The sequence below is a fragment of the Micromys minutus genome (assembly GCF_963924665.1).
Source record: "Micromys minutus genome assembly, chromosome: 24".
NCBI classification, from domain to species: Eukaryota; Metazoa; Chordata; class Mammalia; order Rodentia; family Muridae; genus Micromys; species Micromys minutus.
The window spans coordinates 13,332,955-13,357,534 of record NC_137959.1 but is presented as its reverse complement, the minus strand read 5'-3'; the positions used below and the strand labels follow the sequence as shown (position 1 = coordinate 13,357,534).

General features: G+C 48.0%; 1 protein-coding gene across 1 annotated transcript in view; it reads right to left on the bottom strand.

Annotated features, from left to right (window-relative positions):
• NOD2 (nucleotide binding oligomerization domain containing 2) overlaps window positions 1-22,979 on the bottom strand; it is a gene marked incomplete at both ends in the record, with an annotated part of 35,228 nt that extends 12,249 nt beyond the window's left edge. The window contains 8 exons of the mRNA XM_080937018.1: window positions 406-489; window positions 921-1,004; window positions 3,076-3,159; window positions 5,073-5,156; window positions 5,326-5,409; window positions 10,072-11,887; window positions 15,102-15,207; window positions 22,521-22,979. Of these exons, the coding sequence (XP_080793144.1) occupies window positions 406-489; window positions 921-1,004; window positions 3,076-3,159; window positions 5,073-5,156; window positions 5,326-5,409; window positions 10,072-11,887; window positions 15,102-15,207; window positions 22,521-22,979 (2,801 nt within the window). The remainder of the gene's footprint in view (window positions 1-405; window positions 490-920; window positions 1,005-3,075; window positions 3,160-5,072; window positions 5,157-5,325; window positions 5,410-10,071; window positions 11,888-15,101; window positions 15,208-22,520) is intronic.
• Between the last annotated feature and the right edge of the window lie 1,601 nt (window positions 22,980-24,580).

Sequence of the window (24,580 nt, the reverse complement as noted above, 5' to 3'; positions counted from 1 at the left end):
TTACAGTTGTTGGCTGCTGTCTTAGCGGTGACCTCACTGCTTCAATGACTTTGCATTTATGGAACGCGTGCACACATGGCTCTATATTAAGCTCTCTACCAGCACTACCTTCCTTAGTTCTTAAAAATAAAAATAAAAGTCTCTCTGGAGTTTGGCAGCATTCTGGCTTTCAGTTCTCAGGTAGAAACCTGTAGTCTGGAGATTACTTTAATTTGCCTGCTTGATTCCAGAGTCTGCGGGCAGGTTCACCGTCTACTGAACAGGCAGGCAATAGACGAACCAGCAAGCCAACATATCCGCTCTGCAGGCTTCACGGGACTCAAAGCCAAAGCCGACCGAGTCATCCAGCCTTGTGTTACCCACACAGCCTTCCGTGGATGAGGCGAGGCGATCCCCGTAACTCACCAGAGTTCCTCCAGTGACGAGTTCTTCTCCAGCATTAATGCTAAGGCTTGGGCACCCACGTCACCAATGTTGTTTCCTACCAGGCTGGACATACCATGGAGTAAAAACGAATCAGAATAGAGGGAGACCTCAGAGACTAGCTGACCTATAAAGGGCGAGTGAATGGTGCCTTCCATCTTAAACATACTAATTGATTACAGCACCCCCTGAAGTCCAGGAGCAGCCTCCAAACCCTCCCCAACTGGCCAGATATTTTCAATGGGTTAGAATGAGTCCTTAAGATAGAATCTGATGGGTTCAACTGATAGCCTTCCATTTAGTAATAAGGAATCATGACCCTAAAAGGAGGAAGAATCACCTCCAAATTCACCCCCAAATCCAAAACCCATGGGTCTTTTCTTCCTTATTTTGTTCCCTAACACAAGGGAGTGCATACAAAGTTCAGTGAGCTTCAAAACTGTCCCAACCACCTAGCTCCCCCATAATGATGACATGGCAGACAATTTGCCACTTACCTGAGCCACTTCAAGTTCTGGTGGTCAGCCACAACTTCAGCCAGGGCTTGGGTGCCCTTATCACCCACGCTGTTGCCCCAGAACCTGAGGTGTTAATAGGGTGTGTCTTAGGCATGTGTTCACGTGCTTCCATCGTCCCGTCCCACCCCAGGGAGGTCTCTGGGGTCCCAGCAAAGTGGACCTATCACCACCTTTTTGGTAAGATGACCAAACTCCACTCAGAGTTTTCATAAGTCTTTAACAAAGGTTCATGGACATACTCCTCAGCAAGGGACACTCACCCTCAGTAATAGTTCACCGAGTTGTGATTTTATTCCTTCCTGATATTTTATTCCTTCCTGATATTTAGTCCAACTCTGCTTCCTGGTAGCCATTACCTATTACAAGTCTATAACTATTCTCAGAGACTACCCAGAACAATGCTAACTCTTCCTGGGCTAGCCGGCCTTTCATCTCCTTTTCCTTCTTACTCCCCTCTGTTTCTATGATGCCCGGACCCTCTACCTTCTGAACGACTCTCCTCCGACCCACTAGAGGTTGGAAATAATCCTCACATTCTGACCCATCCATGCAGAGACTTGCCCCGGAATGTGGATGCATACAGATGGACAAAGAGAGCTGTTCTGAGTGGGCCTAGCACTTTCTATGCACTCTGTCAATGAAGTCGGTTGGCCACTTAAGAGACAGAGCCCACTCCTGAAGGGGTTAGTGAGAGTGATTCCGGCAACAGTCCGATGGCATGAGGGGTAATGAGCTGACCAGCTAATAAATCCCTTCATGGAGTCATAATACAACACCTTTAGTGGAAGGTGGTAAAGTAAGAGTATAGCCCATGGAAGGTCACCTGGGGTGTGTGTCCTTCGGCCCGTGTATTGCCCCGAGTCCCTTCCTACATCCTGCCTCCACATGCTGGTAACAAAGAAGACAGCTGTCTTCTCCCACAAGTTCCTGCCACCATGATGTTCAGCTCAAACTTAAGGGGCCAAAACCCTCTGAAACTGTCATTCAAAAATAAACATATCTTCCCTCAGTTTATCTATGTCAGATATTCTAGTACTAGCAGCCAAGAAGTAACCAATATGTTAGATTAGGTATAGACTGGGGTGAGGCTTTATGAGAACACTGCTCTGTGGATAAGGCACTGTGATAACAACAACAAAATCTGGAAACACCCAACGGGTACATCAATAGGTGACTGTCAAATAGATTATGTAAAGCCACCTGACCAGTAGGATGCTGTGCAACTCTTCTTAAAATAAGCTCATACTGGTCTGAAAGATGCCCATACTATGTTGTGAAGCAATAGGAGGGGGCAGGCTCACAGAGACGTTTGCATCTTATGAAAGTGTTTAGGGTTTTATCTCACTTCCTGGCCATCCCTGACCCAGACAGGTGTCATTAAAAGATGTTAAAGGGAAGCCAGGCCTGGTGGCACACGCCTTTATTCCAGGAGGCAGAGGCAGATGGATCTATGAGTTCAAGGCCAGCCTAGTCTGCATAGTGAGTTCCAGGACAGCCAGGGTAACACAGAGAAACCATAAAAGTTAAATGGGACATAAATGTCCAGTTGTGTCAGGTGAGACCTCAGGCAGAAGGGAGTCTCTTTGGGAATAAGGCTTTGTTTCTTGTGTATTCTGTTGCTGCTAACATAACTGGAAAGACTGTGCCAGTCTCCTTCCTGGCTCACACTGAGTCTCTAGGCAACTAGCCTGACAGAGCAATGGGTCGAAACATCCGGGCCCTATAGTTAGCCTCTCTTCCTATACCTTGGATCCCACAATCTCCAGTTCTCGACCAACCCCTCCCTTGGAAGCACAGCATCTGGTGTCCCACATCGGCCCCGGTGTTCTTGAGAAGCACAAGGTACTTCCCAGGATAGCCCCGTGCTGAGCATCCCTGAGGACAAGAAGGTTCGGGTCACCAGTTCAAGGCACAGCCCTCTCCCTACCCTCAATGCCATGAATCACCCACTTATCAGGTGAGCAGGGAGGCAGCTCAGATGCAGCCTGGCAGTACCCACACTCACCCCAGCCCACCCTTCCATCTGAAGCCAAGGCTGCCTGGGGGCTTTTTGGGTGAAGTGCTTGCCTGCCCCTAAATTTGTGAAAGCCCCCAAATCCCTCATGTGTACCCTCTATCTCTGAGCCAAACCTACCCCAGGAACTGCAGCGAGGTGTTGCTCTTGAGCCCCTGGGCCAGCACCTCAGCTCCAGCAGCTGTAATGTGATTGTTCCCCACCCTGGAAGGAAGACACAGAAGATCAAGGAAGGCCCAGCGTGTTGGCACCTGTCCTCTCCTGAGATGTAGCCGTGACACGCTGCTCTGCAAGTGGTTCCTGTCACTTGGGTGTAGTTTTCCAAGTAGGTCTGGGCAGGAGTCATAGTGGGAAGCTTTGTTTCCTGGTTTCCCTAGGAAATTGTCACATCTCTCATTCTTGGTCTCAGTCATCCTCAGTATATACCCCAGCATTCTCCCCACCCCCACCCCCACCCCATGACTTCAAACCCACTGTCACCAGGGGTGGCACTGGTGACATTAGGCATTCTGAAAGGTACCTGGAAAAGGAGGAGTCAGAGTGCTCAACAGCACCAAGGAGACTGAGGAGAAAGGCTGGCAGGGTCACAAGGGTGCAGCAATTAGCAGGGACAAGACCACGAAAAGGCTCTAGCATAGCTGGATATAGTCTCTAAACAGTTCAGAGCTGTCACCCACAGGCAAGCTTTCCAGAACAGACTCAAATCAATTTCATCTTTCCAAGGCACTTGAAACCACCCTGGCTCACAATCTTACGGGGTAGGCATAGCCATCTCGTTCCGAGAGCATATAGTACCAAGAAAGTAACCCGAGACCTTTGCTGGGCAAGTTAGATATGAGACCACCCCAGTGGCCTCATGAGCTCTCTCTGAGCTGCACCAAAGTCTAAACTACTTCCTCCCATCATCTCCTTCATACTGGGTCAGTCCCCAGCCTCCACAGCTCTCTCCTCATTCTCCCACCTGTGGGCATTTTCTACTCCTGTAATCCCTGCTCTGAGCGCTGAACTACCATAAGGATACCCAAGCTGGAGGCTTACATAATTTACCCACGATCCTTCAGTCTCTCAGCTTACTATATAAAGCACGCACTGTACTGTACCAGCTCTTTATGTGCGTTAACTCCATCCTGACAGTCTTTCACACGGCTGTAAATACGATCCCCATTTTAAGGAAAGAGACGGGGAACAAAAACATCTGATTCAAATAGCTCACGAGGCAAAGAGGATTCAGCTCTCTGGGCTTCTAGATTGCAACCAGCAGACAGCCTAGCTCCAGAGTCTGCTTCAGCCACAATGAAAGCACCATGGGTCTCCACAAACCTAGGTCTCCAGTTCTGAGTCCAACAGCTCAGGCTACCCACAGACTTCACTAGATGGCTAGACCAGATGGGACTGGGGAAAACAGGGGGCAGTGGTAAAACAGAGCTTTTTGTTCAAAGTAGCACCTGTGGCCACGGCTTTTGTAGCCCTGAGATGATCTATGTAGCCAAATTTTAAAGCAGTATCCCTCATTCCTGAAGGCAGTCAGCAGGCAGAAAATAAGAAATTTCTTATTATTCTTCTCTGTCTTCACTATTCTTCACAAAAAGATGAGAATATCAGAGGGGGGGTGGAGGAGGAAGGCGGGGGGAGGGGAGGGAGAGAGAGAGAGAGAGAGAGAGAGAGAGAGAGAGAGACTTGAAATCAAGAGACTAGGAGACTAAAGAGAGAGGCATTAAGCACTTGGGGTGTATCTGTCAATCTCAGGTAGGAAAGCAATTCAAATTGAGAGCAGGAAAGTCAGATGGAATTTCAAACCTTGCCTAATGAAAGCTGAGGAAGCTCTGGGAACATTCCAGCACCTGGGTACCACAGCTGTGTCAGGAAGAACAGTAAACACAGGTTCCGTGTGCATCAGAAAGGATGTGGAATCATAGAACTGGGAGCGGGGAGGCCTGGAGACTCTCCACCCCAGGAGACAGGATCTCCTTAGCCTCAGCAGAGCATACCATGGGATCCAAGAAATAAGCTCAAAGTGAGACCTTTTCCTGGGTAGTCAAGGATCACCAGCCATCATGGGCCACAGACCAGATCACCTAAACTCAGCTCTGGGAATGTCAGATTAAGTCAGGGCTCACCTCAGAGACAAGAAGTTCTGCTTGTGCGCAAGGAGCTTGGCCATGGAGTAGGCACAGCCATCGGTGAGTTTGTTGTTGAAGAGACTGCTGGGTTCCAGGAAAGATGGGAACAAAGCACTGACCAGTGAGATTTCAAACCAGGGAATCCTCCCCTCTTCCCAGGAGCCATCCTGCACCCTCCTGCTGGGTCACACCTGGCCCACCCCAACACCCACTCATCACTGCCTCAGTGGCTGTGCCCGGTCTGACTCACGCTAGCTTCTGCAGCTGTTCACAGCGAAGAGCACACTCGACCAGAGTGCGGGCACCTCGATCTGAGATATTGTTATCTCGGAGACTGAAAAAAGACATTGTCGCTTCAGTTAAAAGTAGAACTGATGGGACAAAGTCCCAAGCAGATTCTCACCTCCGAATGGCAGCCTCACTGTGCTTCTGGGACCAGAAGGGCAGAGTACCCCATGCAGATAGAGAGGGCCCCCCCCCACTCAGAATCCCTGACCAGGGGAGCTGGCAGTAGGGGACAGGGACTAGGGACCCTGAGCCCTAACTAAAGAACACTGGGGTCTTTGAGAAGCCATGGGTTGATTGCAAACCCAGTTCCCATCTTTGCAGGATAATGACCATGACAATAACCCCAGAGGAGCTGAGCTGTGGCAGAAGCAGCCAGAAGAGGATGAATCGAGCATGCAGACTGCAGACCATCGAGACAGACACAGTATCTCAAACTCCGGAAAAATGCCTAAGTCAATGAGCACCGCTGACCTGTTCTTTGCTCACCAAGCCCCTAAAGCTCCTTTAGGGACCCTGGACCACAAGGTCATCTTTCCTAAACCACAGCTCCTCAAGCCCCTTCACGGAGCTGGCAGCCCAGGGCTATGTACTCAGTGAAATCAGAAACCTGTGTGCTTTAACAACTATGCCCACCACTCTTTACCTTCAGGCAAGTGTAGGCAGTCCTGAATAGATGGTTATCAGCTCAGGTACCAGTCCCCCTCAGCTGGATGTCCTGACCTTGGCCAGCTAGTCACTAACTGTCCTAGTCTGCTTTCTGTTGCTGTGATAAAACACCACGAACCAAAAACAAAACAAACAACAAGATGTAATAGAATCAAGAGCATTTGTTTTGGCGAATGGTCCCTATAATGGCAGGGAGGCATTGGCATCAGGTAAGCATGGTGGCTGGAACAGGAGAACTTCCATCTCCAATGGTAAGCACAAAGAGAGTGAACTCCATATGGCAGGAGCCTAAACTCCCAAAGCCTGCCTCCAGCAATGCTGTACCCCCTAAACCTCCCAAAACATCACTGCTGATTTGGGGGACCAAGTGTTCAAGTCCTCGCCCCTACTGGTGTGTGTGTGTGTGTGTGTGTGTGTGTGTGTGTGTGTGTGTGTGTGTTTGGGAGCGTGGGGTTCTCATTCAAACAATTAGACTAGCACCTGCAAGAAAGAAATGCCCACCTCAGCAAACTGTGCCCATACAGCCACCCTGAGCACTGCACATGGTAAGAGCTGCCTGAAATCACCAGTACATTCCACGTGCCAGGCACTGCTCTGTGAACTCCCCAACAGTAGCATCATTAATTTCACCTCAAGTCCATGCAGTAGGCCCTCCTGATGTGTCCTCAAGAGAGAATATGAGGCACAAAGTCGGGTGACTTTGCTGAGGTTGCAAAATGGTTGAGCCAGAGCAGTCCGGCTGCCAACCTGCCCTTAGGCACAGCTCGGTGCAGCCTCCCAGGGCTTTTCTTGGGCTCTCAGGGAAATGGTTTTCAAGCTGCAGGTTGTATGTTAGTGAGTTCAACAGACAATTCTGAGAACCCTGAGCAGGATTTAAAAGCTGAAGTAGGACAGATGAAAGAAAGCAGGGTGAGTCAGAGCTAATGAGGGAAGTCATTTTACAAAAGCTCTTGTTTCGATTCTACAAGCCCGTGGGTCTGTGCATTCTCTCTGGGAGGGGGACAGAAAACTGAAACCACCACCCTAGAGGCAGAGAGCAGAGTCTAAAGAAGCCTGATTTGCATGGAGGGTTTCTTAGAGACCAGGATTTCAGTTGGCATGGAAACCCTTCGGGTGGGGAGGATGCAGATTCACACTGTAGGAGAGAAGCCGGCCCATTCTTCCCTTCTGTTTTCTTTCTTCTATGTGGCTGTGTTTTATACACACACACACACACACACACACACACACACAATGCTAACAACTTCTTAGTTGTACATAGGTAAAGAACAGTAGAGCTTGGTCTTAAGTACCATGTTTGGCTTTCTCTTACTAACAATCCCTGAGGTGATTAAACTTAAAAGCAAAAAGATTCATTTTGACACATGTTTGGAGTTGTCAGTCTGTCTGCTGGCTTTCCTGCTTTGGGACCTGCATCAATGCAGCACATTATGACAAAGGGACAGTGTGTATCTCCAGCAAGGGGATAAAGGGTAAAGGAACGACGGGGACACACCTCCAATAACCTACAGACTTTCTACGGTGGCCCCTTCTTAAACAGGTCACCTCCCCACACACAGACCCTTGAGACACATGCAACCATACATGACAACTCCTCAGGAGAAGACAAAGCTGATTCCTGCAGATCAGGCTTCTCACAGAGCAAGACTTCTGGCATCTGGATAAGGGTGATGCTGTAACACACAGGTTCCCAACCTACCCAACTCCCCCAACCCCCCAGGATCCCCCAACCACTCAAGCCTACTGAACAGGAATTACTGCAGCCCAGGAACCTCCAATTTAACATGCATCTTTTCATGATACTACTTGACCACCAGAAATTAGAACCAGGCCAGAACTCCCTTTCTCTGAAAACAGACAGACCCACAGCCTCCCACACCTGTGGACCCATCAGCATGTCACAGAATCATATGGACATTCTTAATCATGCAATAAAGACCATTTTAAAATGCCAGGGATGGGCTCTGAGCTTGGTAGACCGTATCTGTGACTCTGGTACCAATGAGGGGTGGGGGTGGTGTGGGGTGGGAATAGAAAGAGCTTAAGTTTGAGATCAGATCAGCTTGGACTGAAGTCCCACTTAAAAATAAAAATCCAAAGATGACTTGCTCTGAGGATCATCCAGGCCAGTGTATCTGATCTTCTGAGGTTGTGGTTTAAAAGTATTGACCCATTAGCCAGGAAAGTGCACGCTCTTATTTCTACCAGAGCAGCTTCAACACCCAGGGCTCCAAACTCCCAATTACTGTCCCTCCCATGCACTCTATTCCGAGGAACATGGTGCATGGCACTGACCCCGTCCACTGATTTTCCTAGCCAAATTAACGCTCTTCTCTTGGCTCTAGGTGCTGGGAGGCAGATACCCTAAAGTGACATCAGGCAGACTCAGTCAGTAGAAGGCACAACCCTGGAAAGGCAAGGGGCAGAGAGAAGGGGCCTCTTACCTCAGATGCATCCCTTCCTAAAGCTCCTCCCCAGGTCCTCCTCTCAGCCAGCAAATCCTCCCTTGCTTCAGGCTTTTCCCTAAAGCCCTTCCTAATCCCCATCCACAGCTCTCCATTCCCTTCCGGAGATTTCCCCCCTATTTCCCACCTTAAGGGCTGTACCAGTTTCCTCAAGACCCCAATGGAACTGTTTATATTTCTATGATACAGTTATTGTGTACAAGGGAGTTATACATTAGCTCCATATACAACACATCATATTATGTTATAAACTTGCAACCATGTCCCTATACAAGAGTTAGTTAAGTCAACACACAGTTTCACACAGGTGTCTGTGTGTTGTGGCTTTGCCTTAGAGCAGATAAGCCACCTAGAACAGACAGGAATCTTGCCTTTTGTTAAGTTCAATTAAGGTTATCTGCAAGGAGAGCCAAAGCCCCAGGAGGCTGTTTCTAGATCCCAACTGTAACGAACAACTTCCTCTTTGTGATAGGCCCTAAATCAATAGCAGTCCACCCTGTTTCACAACAAATGAGAAGGGAAGTTGGAGGGAGGGAGGGGCATGCTGGTTACCAGATCTGGGTATACCTTCTGCCTTTGCCTGACCCCAGACATGGAAAGAGGCCCATACATTCAAGGGCACAGATGTTCCAAAGAGCAGAGTCTCATGTTTTCAGCCATGGAGCAGAAAGCAATATGGGTAATGGGGAGTTCTCCAACCGAGAAATTCCCATCTTGAGATTTTAAAAGACTCAGATGGGGCTCCAACTATTTCTGGTTTGAAGTGGTCCTTAATACAAACACAAAACTCAAGGATTCCCCAGGGCAATGGAAACACATCTAGAGACAGGGACCGGGAGATCTGGGACCAAAAAGACATGGTTTGTGAAAACCACCCTTGTCGCCTGTATAATTCTGACAAGTTATTTGACTTCTCTGAGCCTCAAGGAAAGAATCGTGGGGTGCTAATGGCCCTGCTGAGCCCAGCATGGTTGTGGGGATGGATGGGGTTATTCTGGAAAGTATAGCACATTGCCTAACACAAAACTTCAAGTAGGGCTATGATAGTCAATCGTAGTTGTCAATTTGACACACCTGGGAAAAGGGAGTCTCAGCTGAGGAATTGCTTCCATCAGATTGGCCTGTGACCCCATCAGATTGGCCTGTGGCCATGTCTATGGGTCACTTCCTTGATTGCTCATTGACTGAGGAGGCCCCAGCCCACCATGATACCATCCCTAGGCAGGTGGGCCTGGTGTGTACCCAAGAGCTAGCTGAGCAAGCCAGAAGAAGCAAGTCAGTAAACAGTGCTCCTCCTTCATTTTCCTGCTTCCACTGGTGACAGCCTGTAACCTAGACAATGAAATAAACCGTTTCCTCTTCAAGCTGCTTTTGGTCAGATGTTATATCACAGCAAAGGGAAACAAACCAAGACGACAGCTATAGTTAGTTGTTCTGAGACTGAGGCCCAGAAGAGGAAAGGGTCTGGCTGGTGTTGTCTGGAAGGTGGCAGACGTGGAATCGAACCCAGACTTCTGCGCCTACATCTAACCTTGACAGTAGCATCTGCCCAATCAGCAAGACCCTGTCACACTCACTACAGAGCTGTGCAGACACCAAGGCATGGTAGCAGCTGCTCCACTCCAACATCTCCAACAGAGTTGTAGTCCAGCTGCAGGGCCACGGGCCGCTGGAGGTGCTGCAGCACAAAGGCCAGGGCAGCACACTCTGCAGGGCCCACTCTGCAAAATGTCAACTTCAGGTGCCCGATGTCCAAGCGCCGTACAGCCTCCTGGGCCAGCTGCTCCTCCTGCATTTCGTACAGGCTCCGGATGAGCCAAATGAAGCCGGGCATGGCATGCATACTCTTGGTCTCACCAGGCACGGCGGGTGGGATGGAATGGAAGTGCTCTCGGAGGCTGTGGGCCAGACAAGAGCGGGCACGTGCCTGACGCTGGAGCAGCACCCTCTCAGAGACCTGGCACTCGGCCAACAGGTCCCGATGCTGCTGGGACAAGAGACCCGCCAGGAAGGCTGCTGTGATCTGCAGGTTGTGCGGCTCAGCCTTCTGCAGCAGAGCTGCTTCGCTGCCCTTCTTGACTCTGGAGCCCTGGATACACAGGTTGGGCAGCAGCCTGAGTAGCCGTGAGCTGCCCGGCCGGCCACAGCTGAAGAGGTGCTTGAGAGAGGCAGGCGACGTGTCAGCACTGACAGCCAAGTAGAACGCGGCAAAAAAGCACTGAAAGGTAATGTGCAGGAATTCCAGGGGTGCCTTGCCCCCGGGCACAACACTTTGGGCACGGACCAGGAAACCAAGAGAAATATCATCAGCGTCAACCTGTGCTGCCTGGAGCTGCTGGGCTGAGAACACATAGCAGCTCATGGCCAGGCCCTGGAGAGCCAGGTGGCCAAGGTGCAGGAGGGTGGAGAGCCGGCTTCGGAGGAGTCCAGGTCCCAGGCCAAGGGGGAAGGAGTCTGGGGGGGAGGCATGCAGCAGGAAATTCTGCAGGATCAGGAGGTACATGTCCGTGCTGGTTGTTGGGAAGCCCCTGTTCTGCAACAACAGTTCCCGGTGGCATCTGGACACCATCCATGAGAAGACAGGGAGGTGGCACAAACCATGCAGGGCTGAGGTGGCTTGGATCAGGTGGATGAGGCGGTCTGCCACCCCAGGTTCCCGGTGGTGCTTTCTCAGGTACAGTTTGATGCCCTCTTCAGAGAAGCCCTTAAGGTGGCACTCTGTCCGGACGAACTTCCTGAGGAGTGCTGACACAGCATCTGGACGGCTGGTCAGCACCTTGCAGGCGTTCTTCAGCAGGTTCCCCTGAAGAAGGTTGAAAAGCAGAGCCTGCACGGATGTGGGGTCGATCGGAGAGCAGTGGCGCTCCCGGTCTGTGAACCGGAACTTGAACTCATCCAAGCCATCAAAGGTGATCAGGACACGGTCAGGATGGTCAAGGAGGAATTGGAAGACGTCATTCTGACCAACATCGGGCCAGCAGCAGTGCTCAAAGAGCAGCGTCCTCAGGGACAGCGGTTTGGTCATGCATTGCAGCTGCCGGCAGCTGAATGGGAAGACGAAGAGAAAGTTCTGGAAGCTCTGCCCTGTTGCCCACAACAAGTGCAAACGTTGCAGAAGAGTGCTCTTGCCACTGCCCGCTTCGCCCACCACCAGTATAGTGTCTGCGTCTTTGTTCAGGTGGCCATGGGTACCAAAGAGCTCCTCCAGGCTCAGGACGGCAGGGCTCTTCTGCAAGGCCCCAGCCGTGCCCACCTCTGTCCGCAGCTCCAAGATGTTCTCTGTGTATATATCCTCCAGGCAAAGATTCTCCGACCCATCATACGTACTGAGGAAGTGAGACTGAGCTGAAACCATGGTCCTCAGCTTAGAAATGAACTTCTGACACTCGGCCGCTAGGATACAGAAGAGGCAAAGGAGGTTGAGACCATGGTCACAATGGAACCTGCACAGAGAGTAACCTGCATGGGATGCAATGTGTGGAAGGACTAGTGGGCATCCACTTATAAGATGAGGGTTTGAGGGGCAGCCCCAGAGGTTTCCTAAACCTGGGTCCTTCCCCTGCAAAGCAGAGAACTTTGATATGGTCAACCCAGGATGGTGCATGTCACCTGGTCAGTATAACATCCAACACAAAGAACATTGGCCACTGTCATACTTAATACGCACACCTGAAGGGACCAGGTATGAGTCTGAGTTACAGGATCTGTATCTTGATTTTCTATTTCTGATGGATGGACTGAGACATCCTTTAGTGCCCACTGTCAGTTTCTGAAGGAAGACAGAAGGGAGCAGGGCTTTAGGGCTCCAAATTCTGAAGTCTGACACTTAGGCCCACCATCCACTTGGCAAGCCAGTAGGCCTTGCTAGCATCCAGTGTTCTTTCGTGTAGAAATAAGAACTATTAAGGCTTTTATTAGAAATGTCCCCCACTAGCTTGTGTGTCTGAACGCCTGGTCTCCAGCTAACAGTGTCTCAGTAGAGGTGGAATCTTTAGGATACCGGGCCTCCATAGCTGATATAGATGGTCCACTGCGGGTAGGGTTCAAAGGTTATGGCCTGACCAACTGTCACCTGAACTCCCTGTTTCCCAACAATCAGTTGCTGTAATGAAATCGGCCTCTCCTGTTACCTCTCCTTGGGTCAAGATGCACCAGCCACCAACCCTCCTGACCATGATGTATAGCCCTAACACCTGGGAGCCAAAATAAACCTTCCCCTCTCAAGTTTATTCTGTCAGGTGTCTGCACCACAACAAGAAAAGTGGCCACGGATGGCCGCGGATGGCAGCGACCAGATCTGATTCCCGGGTGTCTGTGTTACCTTATATGGATTAGTCAGACTGAAAGGCTAAGTCTGGGACCTCAGCATCACCAGATGCCTGTGCCAAGTCCTCATCAAAACCCTTTGATACTTCTTCCTCCCTGCCCTTGCCTGTCTGCATCCAGGGCCCTACCGCTGATGCAAAGCACTTCCTAGTGAGAGCTGAGTTCCTCTTTCAAAAAATGGGGAAGTGCTGGTCAGAGGCTCAGGCTGGCAGGACATCATAGGTCAACATCTTCACCCCACCATGGCCTCAAGGTCTCTGGGAAAGCACCAGCCCCTTTGGTCTCAACTCCTCGGAGGCAAGCAAGTTCTTGTCAGAGAGCTCTTAGGCCACTGAAGTGCCAGCAGAGACAAAGAAAGAAGGCACCCCAGGTTGGTGTTACTCCTTATATTCTTTTTGATATCAGGTCTTACTGTGGAGCCCAGACTCCCCTCACACTTGCAATCTTCTGGCCTGAGTACCCTGGGATTATAGAGTGAACTGCCCCAACCAGTATGCAAGGCCTCTTGTTCCCAAAGTTGAGGGGGCTCTTTCTATTCATTGGCTCCATCAAGAGCACTGACCGTATAATAAAAGATACACAGTCCCCCTCCAATGCCATGACTTAGGATGCCAGCTTCCAGCCACCACCAATATCACTAAAAGCTTCAAAACAAACCTAGTTCTGGCACAATGGCCTAATGGGTAGGACCACTTGTTACCAAGCCTGGTGACCTGAGTTCCATCTCCAAAATTAAGATGGAGGAGACAGCCAACTCCTGCAGGTTGTCTTCTGATTTCCATGTACATGCCCTGGCACACTCACACGCATGTATGCATGCATGCATGAACGCACACACACACACATACACGCACGCACACACACACAGTTATACACTTATACACACAGAGAGACACACAGACACACACACTCACTCAAACACACACACAGACACACACTTATACACTTATACACACACACTTACACACACAAACACACTCACACATTTATACACACACAGACACACACACCCAAACACACACACACACTTATAAACACACACAGACACACACACAGAGACACACACACCCAAACACAGACACACCCAAACACACACAGAAACATACTCACCCAAACACACACACACACACACACACTTGCATACAAACACACAGACACACACACACACACACACACACACACACACACACTTGTACATAGCCACGCACACACAAAAAAGTAGGCAAAGCAAAAACTGACAAAGTGAACTAAAGAATGTCTCTCATTTTCATTAAAAAAATAAAATAAACAGGGTTTTTAATTTTTTTGAGACATGGTCTCATGACTTCCAACTTGATATTGTAATGGAAGATGGCCTCGAACTACTGACCTTTCTGCCTCTACTTACAGGTGTGTACAACCATGTCTGCCTGCTTAACTGTCATTTTAGAAGCATCTTGTGTCAGGAAACCATCTAATGCTGATATGGCACTGTTAGCAAATACTCCCCAGGGGCCACACAGGCTACAGAGACTCCCATCTGTTCTTGTGGGAACCAGTGTCCACCTGAGTACCAAGCACAGACTCCAGCCACCCTGCCCACAGGTTTGCTTCTGCACAGAGAGCAGGACCAAAATGATGATAACCCTTTCTGTTAGCTATAGTTCATGGAACCACATTCCTTCTCATTTATGTGAGAACAAGACCTGGTGGGGAATACCATTTTGCAAATGGTGGTTTCTTCTCTCAAGTAGAGAAGGACACTACAGTCAGACCCATCTTCCTGTTCCTTGCCACTCAAGCCTCAACTTTCCCATCTGTAAAATGGAACATAGCCATACCCACTTCTCAGGACTGTTGGTAAATGGCAGAGAATTTCCATTAAGTGCATGACAGGCTGCCTGGTGTATTTCAGCCATGTCCCCCGGGGCCTCTCTCGCTGCTCAGCTGAGCGTACCATGAATGAGACCGTACTTTCTAAATCTGCCTGGCTAGGAGTTCCAGATCATGGGAAACTAGGTCTTATGAATCGAGAGATCCCACCCCTATCTGTGCCTGGTGTAGAATGCAGTCTGGACAGCAAGATGTACCCATAGCTGGCTCTCTCCATACGCACTGGCTCCAGAGAGCATCGTGTGGTTTGGGGAGCCGTGAAGGGGGAGAGCCTCATCCTTCCCATCGCCGCTGCTGTCTGGTTGCTGCTAGGCTTCGGATGCAGGAACTGAGTGTGGGGGATGCTAACTGCTGTGTGCTTTGCTCTTTAACCGGGGGTCTGTGTTAACCAAAAGAGACAAATACATACCCTCGTAAGGCAGAGACAGTGAAGCTGGTAATTCCCTGACGCGCTGTAGAAGGAAGGCAGCCAGTCCATTTGCCTTCACTGCGGCGAGATCGAGCAGCCTCCTTGCCTACAGACAGCAACAACAAAAGGCCATTACTGTTTTCAAGAAGGCCGAAGGAGGAGGGGCAGTGTGGGGAGGTTTCTATTAAAAGTTGGACACCCCTAATCTGAAGATCCCAAATCCAAATGCTCTTAAATCCAAAACCCTTTGAGTGCGGACGCAATGTCATGAGTGGAAATTTGAAACGCTGTGTAAAATTACCTCCAGGCTATGTGCGTATGAAATATAAATGACTTCTGTCCTTAGACGTGGGTCGGGTTGCCAAGGTATTCATTGTTTATGTAAATGTTCTAAACCTCCAAAAAAATTATCTGAAACACTTCTGGCGTCAAGCATTCAGGATAAAGGAAAACCCACCACCAATACAATTGATACACAGTCCTCTTCTAACGCAATGAGAGCCCAGAAAAACAACTGCGCTACCAGCTGCATTTAGCAAACAAAGATGACGGTAGTCTGAATTGGTGAAACAAACACACACAGCCAACCTGGCTCCCTCCCAAAACCCACTGAAAGAGTGAGTAGCTAAAAATTAAAAGCTAAAAAAGACCAAATAAATACATAAACCTACCAACGTACAAAAGCTATATATATATATATATATATATATATAGGAAGCTGTAGACCCCTGGAAGGCAAGTGCTCATGGCCTGAATACTTAAACTCTCTCTCTACACAGAACCCACCTTCTTCTCCAGCCTAAACTGTGCCTTGAGTGTGGGACCCGCATACCTAGCTGCCTGTTTTCTTCCTTCTAAATGTGTCATAAGTATGTGTGTGTGTGCGCGCACACACACACACACACGCGCACACACACACGCACACACACACGCACACACACATGCACACGCACACTGGTCAGGAATCCGAGGCACGCATGCTTTTTCTCATCTCTGCTCCAGTCTCCTCCATCCTTCTAGCTCTTTAGCCAGCGTCTGAGGTCGCCTTCTCTGCACATCATCAGCACATCCTGTGGTCTCCACCTTTAAAGTACCAGAATCAAGCTATCCGACAGAAACAGAGTCAAAGGCACACAAGCAAAGACTATGTGCACTGAAGTCTAACAGCTACATGCTTCAGTGACAAGTGTTAATAAGTGTACTTAGTCATAGATCACACTTAACAGCAACATCCAAAATCCTGCCATTTTAACACACGGTCAACATAAGAAATAGTGGAACATGCTGCTTTTTTTCGCTTTCTGTTACGTCTTCCACAACTGGTACATTTAGACTCCTGGTGTAGCCCAGCTATGTGGCCGAGCTCAGCAGCCACATAGGAGCTGATGTCTACAAGCTACAGAGCTCTGTACACACATGAGTCCCACTGCTGTCTTGCTCCAAGGCACAGGGCACATCTTGGCTTACCTAGAAACTGGACAGCTGCCAATCTCTGCACTGCTCCTGCCTACAGCCTTTCCCCCACACCACAATTAGTGAGGGCCTGCTTCCTAGTCAGAGGTAAGTATTTACAGGTTAATCACACAGCCCTAGCAAAAACATCCCCGCCATGGCCCTACAGTAGAGGCCTGAGTCCAGTGGTAAACTCTCCAGAGCCAGAGTAGACAAGCAACTTTGCCTGTGACTATGTGAACCCAGACTGCATCTCTTCTTGACTGCTTGACTGCCTCCTCCTCCCCTTGAATGCTCTACTTGGCACTGGCCTTCCTCCCATTTAATGAGCATGCCCAGTGCACTCCTACTTCAGGACTTTGCTCTGACTGCATCTCTGGCTAGAGTGTTAATCCCCACGCCAGCTGGCTAAATCTCTCACCCACTTTAAGTCTTTGCCCAGCTTCTATCTTCTCAGTGAGAATGCTCTAACAACCTTACAGGAAGGTGAAGTCACTACTTCACACCCTGGGGACCCTCAACAGACAGATCCACCTGTTTATTAATCTTTCACTGCAGCAGCACCTTCCAAACACTGCAATCTGCTTTCTTCTGCTATGGTCTGTCCCCAGCTGAGGTGTGAACATCACAACAGGTTTTCTATTTTATTTACTGACTTAGTCCCGATGATAGAGTCAGTATTAAAGGGCTCCTGCTAGATGAACAGACAGATGGACAAATGGACAAATGGACAGACAGATGGACGGATGGATAGATAGATGGGTGGGTGGATTGACAGAAGGATGAACAGAGTATGAACAGATGGGTGGGCGGTTGGATATATAAGTGGATGAATGGGTGAGTAGGTGGATAGATGGACAGATGGATAGATGGATGGATGGATGGATAGATGTATGGATGTATGTATGGATGAATGGATAGAAGATGGGTGGGTGGATGAATGGATAGATGGATAGATGGGTAGATGGATGGATAGTGGATAGATGGGTGGACAGATGGATGGATGGACTGATGGATGGATGAATAATGGGTGGGTGAATGGGTGGACAGACAAACAAATGGATCAATGGGTGGATGGACACATGGGTGGATGGTAGAAGACTCCTGAAGGCTAAGTCCTAAGACCAAAATGTTCCTATTGAAAAGCATGTCATACACACCCTACAGTCTGCCAAGAGCTCTGGCATGGCAGCATCAAGTATGTCTGTAATACAAGGAGACAATGAAGACAAGGAACAAGTCAAAGAATTTATGACATAGAGAACCAGGCTTTCTTCCCAGCTCCAAAGCACTAACCAGCTGCTCACTGTCCTGTTTGCCATGTTGTCTGGAGATCTGCATTCTTAAAGGCTGAAAATGGATCCCAGAACTGGGATAGCCCAGGCACAACTAAAACAAACATGGTTGCCATACCCCAAAGCCAGAGTTAAAATGACTGTGTATAAAATGATTGCCAAGGTTACCTTTCCACTACCCAGCTTACTCATTCTCCAGGTTCCTAGACCTCTACAATTAGTTTTTACCACAGGCAGAAGGATTCCTATTTGAGGAAGCTGGTAAACACAGGAGAAAAGTTCTACAGATATAAACTACGATATATGCTACCATTTTCTAACCATCTACAGTGGAAGTCACTATAGACAGTTTTCACCTTCTTGCTCAGTAAATTTCAAAATCTGACTTTTAGTAATAAGTCAGATAACCAAGGCTTACCTATGCCCAAAGAAAATGTCCAATATGGGAGATCAGAGCCAAATTAACAGGGAAGAGAAGGTAACTTGAAGATTCAAAGGTTTACGCAGGGAGTGAAGGATGTCACACAGTGATAGAGCAATTGTTTTGCATGTGAAAGCTCTGGGTTCTATCACTAGCACAAAAATGTATATAACATGAATCAAATAAAACAACCAACCATACAAACAAACAACAACAAAAATAACTACTAATATTATCTTGTCTACATAAAAGATTACATTTCCTAAAACAATAGCAAGTTGCTGTAATAAACAGTAAAAATAGCTTTTATGCGCTGCAGATGTTAAAATGAAGATGGAAACTTCAAGAGTTCAGGGTTAAAAATACCATAAAGAAAACATCAAAAGGTAGTTGTGGTGGACTATGCCTGTAATCTAAGTACTTGGGAGGCTAAAGAAGGAGGATTGCTCCAAATTTGAGACCAACCTGTGCTACATAAGAGTTCCAGGGAAGTCTAGGCTACAGTGTAAGATCCTGTTTCAAAAACAACAGTAGCAGGACACAGAAAAAGCAAACAGAAGAGAACTGGGGAATTCATCCAGAAACTTCAGCATTCGAGCAGCTGCAATTCCATAAAGAGAAAAGAAGAGGAACAACAAATTTCAGTATATTATGTACTAAAGGAAACTTTGACAGGTTTAAGAAAGAGATAGAAAATGGTCTTTGAAGTCTCAGTGGCATCCCTAAACAGGGAAGATAATGGAGTAATGCCATGAAAATTCTAAAGGAAAATGATGGCCAGAATGTATATTTATTTGATTGTTTGCTGTATTGGGGATAAAACTTAGGGTGCCACGCATGCTAGCTCTTACCACTCAGGTATAGCTCCAGAGTGCTTTACTTTGAGACATGGTCTCACCAAACTGACAAGACCACCCTCTGGTCACTCACTCTGTAGTACACATAGGTCTTACATTTTCTATATGCCTGCTTAGCCTTCCAGAAAGCTGGGATTATAGATGTGCCACTAGGATTTTATACCCAGTCAAACTGTCAATCAACTCTGAGGGACGCTTTAGAGACTCAGAAAATTCAACTCCTAAAGTGTCTATATAAAAACCAGAATTTTTTGAGAGGATATGTGGTCTACCAAAATGGAGTAAACCAGCCTATGTTGGGGAGGACAATGGTGTCATCCATATAACTGCTTACCCTTGACCTAATCCTTGGAGTCAGAATCAACTTTAATAAGCTTAGAGCAGACTGGGCTGCATGCTCCACTTCCTCAAACCACATTCCCAGTGACATTCTTCTCATTTGTTCACACCAGCTCTGCTAGATGCCACAGCTTGAACAAGCCCAGGATTTCCCCAGACTCATCAGTGACGTTGTCATTGGCCTACTAGAAGGTCCCTAACAGATTTTCGAGGAAGGAGAAGCTAGGTCATATTCCTAGTCCTGGGAGTTTCTATCTAAGAAGGAAAGTTAATATTTCTCTTTCCTGACACAATTATATTTGTTTAGCTTGCTACTTCTTCCTTTTCTTTTCAATTAAATATACTTCTTGGAAATTTCTTTCAAAAGACACAGATAAAGAAAAGCAAAGGAATGATTAACAGACAAGTTAGATCATTGGTTGCCTCTACCGGTCACACCTAAAGGCTAGGGTGTCAATAAGGCAGTTTCTTCAACTGGATGTGGGGAAGTTTTTACCCTAGACATAGGAAATATATATGCTCTTTAGTAGCAGTGGTACTTTTTCCATTATAAAACTGTCTTAGTTGATTCTATGACAAAAGCAAGCAAGTCAGAGCTCACACAGATACCTCCAGACCCACTGGCTTTAGCATCTGCATGAGTCACACCGACAGCTGGCATCACAGTTGGTGTTACCAGCCTGAGGTTTCCCAACAACTGTTATCCCCAATTGAGCAAAACTACACAAGGCTCTCACATCTTACGACACAAAGGGAAGTGTACACTCCTTGGGAAGAAACAGACCGAGATTCAGTTCCTAGCTAGCTCTTCTCAAACAGGCAATATGTTCTTCATTTTCAGCAAACACATTCTTCACCACCGGAAGAATGTAGCGGGGTTTAACGGTGCCACTAGAGAGAAAGCTAGTCAAGTGCCAAGTGTGCACCCTCCCTGTACATGCTCAGAAAGCTGTGCAAAGGGGGCTCTTTAACTTGTGTTCTGCTTCCTTCCACATTTTCAGCTCCCAACCTTCAACCAATGAGAGTCACATCTATAAAGAAATTAAAAGGTCAATGCTAGAGACCTGTTAGCTGGATATACTATGAATGCCCCTACACTGAGTCAGAAACTGAGCCACTGTGGGAAAGAAAGCCAGGGATCCCAGGGTGCCAGAGCTGAGGGGAACTAAGACAAAGGGGCCCCTGTCACCTCTAAATCCTCAGGTCTGTTACCCACTGTCCCATCCCTTAGCTCACCACTTTATCTTTAGTGTTGGCTTTTTCTCTCTACTTAGTACTTCTGTCTGTCTGTTTCTACTTCCTTCCTTTCTTTCTTCCTTCCTCCCTTCCTTCCTTCCTCTCTTTTCTTTTGACACAGGCTCTAACTATGTAGTCTTAGCTGGCCTGAAACTCACTGAGTCCTGGATTAAAGGCATCTGGCCCCACTTTGTTCTTTCTTGAAATGGAGCCTTTGGCCACTCAGCCTTTCTTCTTTCTAGTAAGCTATAGTCCCCTTGGTCCAGCTGCAGTCAATGGACCTAGATTAGATCGTGTTTTTTCTGTTTCTTTCTGGTCTTTACAGGCATCCACTGGTTGGTTCTTTGGCCTGTAATTTATCCCATTTTCTTTTCTAGAACAATCTAGATAATTTGGGTATTAATGCTCCCATCTCCTAAGCATCTGGCTTCCTTCCTCAAACCCTTTAAAGAACCCCTCCCTGGATACACTGCTGAACACTAGGTCAAAGGTAATAAATTGCAATCTCGCTTGGGTGGGTGAGCTGGTTCTATCCCTACAGCCAATCACAGGGGTCACTGAGGATTTATTAATATGTGCTTTTGAATGCCATAGAATGGAAGGTTCACATACACTGAGGCATACCTTCAGGCCCCGAGTGCAGGAATGAGAAGACTTACCTTCCTTAAGCAGCATGAGCCCAACACTGAACCCAGAGATGCTCATTTTATCTGCCCAGGGGGAGTTTTCCCAAGCTCACCTGAAGGCCAACTCACCATCCTCACCCTGATGTGGAGTCCCAACAACTCCTTTATTTCATCAACAAGTACTGACCAAATGCCTATCACATGCAAAGCTCTTAACACAGCAAACTTTAGCACAGAGTCGGGCATACAGTAGGCATGATAGACTCAGGATGAATGAATGAATGAATGAGTCAAAGCCAAAGCCCACTGATTTCCTGAGACTGAAAGTAGAATGTTACCGTTTTCCATGCCTCACAAGCAGCCTGAGGACCACTATTTACAGGAAAATAGAAGAATCTATATTTCAGAGATACTCAGCGACTCTTTTCTGTGCGTGTGGTTTCTGTTGAATCCTTGCATTTCTGGGGCTAGTTCTAATGCAATTTCATATCTGAAATCCTAGGTGGGAGTTTAAACTATATTGGCACACAGTGGGCTACACGATTTAATTCAGATTTAATGGAATGCAGAATTATTCTCCATTGAGCTGTTGATTTGAAGCAGGCACCAATAAAAAGTCTGCAAGTACAGAGAGTCACCCAAGGAGACATGACAGCAGCCAGGGCTCATGACAACAGGGCTTCCCAGACACATCTCTAATTGCTATATGGGTGACCAGGGAGCTCGTCTCCAAACCTTGAGCATCAGAGATTAACAGTGGCCTGTAGAGGAGGAAAGTGAGGAGAAATGAAGGGTAGAGGTTAAGGCTGAGGTAGAGCAAGAAGCCTCAGCAGTGCAAACAAACAAACAAACAGAAACAAACAAACAAACAAAAAGAATAGAAGAAAGGAAAAGGAACAGCAGGAGAGCTTGGGATGTGTCCTTGGGATGTTCGGAAACATCCAGTCACACCGAACTGTCCTTGAACTGCTTCATTCTGGCTACCAAGGGCAAGCCCTGGGCTGCCACAGCACTGCGGTCCCCAACAAGTGACTTGCTGGCACATCTAAGAGCAACTCTGACCTCCCTGGCCAACTGTGCACGGGAAATCCCACCACCCGAGTTATACCATGGGGCTGACTCAACAAGAGCCACAATCTTTGTGGCTAAGCATCCTGTTCCCACGGATTCTGATGGCACAGGCCACAGCTTACCTTCTGAGACGAGGTGAAGATTGGCAACCTGATCTCCTCACATTCGTACTGGCTCAGAAACCCCCCATCCCTCGCCAGCTCCAGCACAGTTTCTACGTGGTTGTAGAGTCTCCGCACAATGGCTGGCCGGTGACTCTGCAGGTCTCTGGTTGGATGAAGGGAGTGAATGTTCCAGTACCCGTGTAGTTCAAAGGTGTGACTGTTGGTCTGGGCTTCCTGCACAGCTTCAAGGAGCTTCTGACAGCCCCAAACACCCTTGTTCCAGACTGTGTCCAGCAGACGCCTGGCAGAATGGGAGAGAGGCTGGCCAGGGAGGCTGAGGCCCTCATACTCCTCCCTGGAGAGCACATCCCAAGAGAGCAGCCAGTCTAAGATGCTCTCAAAGCCCTCCAAAGACCCTGAGACCAACAGTGCCACCAGCTGGCTCCTCTGTGCCTGGAAGTCTTCTTGTGAGCACATGTCACAACCTGTAAGACAGAGGAGAGGTCAGAGGTCAGGAAATGACTCTTCTAGAAGCCAGGCTGGGGCTGTAGGGAGCAACCTATACCAAGTCCAAGTGGCCCAGTTGGACTCAGGAGCTGTCCTCAAAATGAGGTCCTGGGATATCAAGAAGCTAGCTGCAGTTCCCGTGAGTTTAAAGCACCCAGACATTTAAATCGACTCCCTGGGCTCCCATACCCTTGCTTGCTCTTAGGTAGCATCACAAGGCAGAGCTGACAGGAGACGAAGGCTCCTAGGCAGGGTGATGGGCTCTACCAGAGACCGTGCTCAGTCACACAGTGTTGGGCCCACTGCATCCATTAAGTTCACCCTAAGTGCCTTACTGAAAGATTTCCTTTCCCACTCCCATCTACAAAGAAAGCAGGTGCTGTGTCCAGTCCCATCTACAAAGAGGAAAACTGAGGCACGTGGGCAGGGGATTTTTGCAGTACTTATGGTTGTGAAAGATAGGGCCAGGGTTTGAACCCAAGCAGTGGGACTCCTTGCCTGACACAAACATTTGTCTCTTACCTTTGGTATTCCCGAAGGCCCCCAGCCCTGCCTCTGTCTATAACTCTTTATTGCTCCCTGAGTAGAGCTGGGGCTTGCTTTAAAGATGCCAGTTCCAGTAAATGGGATGTCATGGTGCATACAAAGTAGGTTCGGAGCCCATTGGTATGCTACTCATTGATAGCAACACACACACACACCATACACACACATCACATATACACACATACCATATACACACACATACCACATATACACACACATCACATATACACACATACCATATACACACACATACCACATATACACACATATCACATACACACTCATACCACATATACACACACATCACATATACACACATACCATATACGCACACATACCACATATACACACATCACATATACACACATACCATATACACACACATCACATACACACACACACCATACACACACATACCATATACACACACATACCACATATACACACATATCACATACACACTCATACCACATATACACACACATCACATAAACACACATACCATATACACACACATACCACATATACACACATATCACATACACACTCATACCACACACATCACATATACACACATACCATATACACACACACCACATATACACACATATCACATACACACACACCACATCCCTGACCAAAAGCCCCTGCTCCCTCCTATGAATTCAGCAGCACACACTGCAGGCTACCCTGCTGCCACAATCCTCAGGAGCTCAGCGTTCAGACCCAAGTGCTGGGGATCAGCACAACAGAGAAAATCTCAGTGGGCCAGTTTGTAACTGCCACTGCACTGGGGCTGTGCCCAGGGAAAAGGAAAGCGAAAGAGTACAGGCAAGGAGGAAGTGGAAGAAAGGCCTCCTTTCAAAATCTGGGACATTCTAAGATGCTCGAGTAGAAGGGGTGGGGGCAGTTGGAAATGGCCTGGGAGGCCCAGGTCTTTCCGGTTAGATACTGGTATCTTCCTCTATGGCAGGCCGGCACTGCAGGCTAGATCGCCCTCAGTCTGACACCCCTAAGCTTGCAAA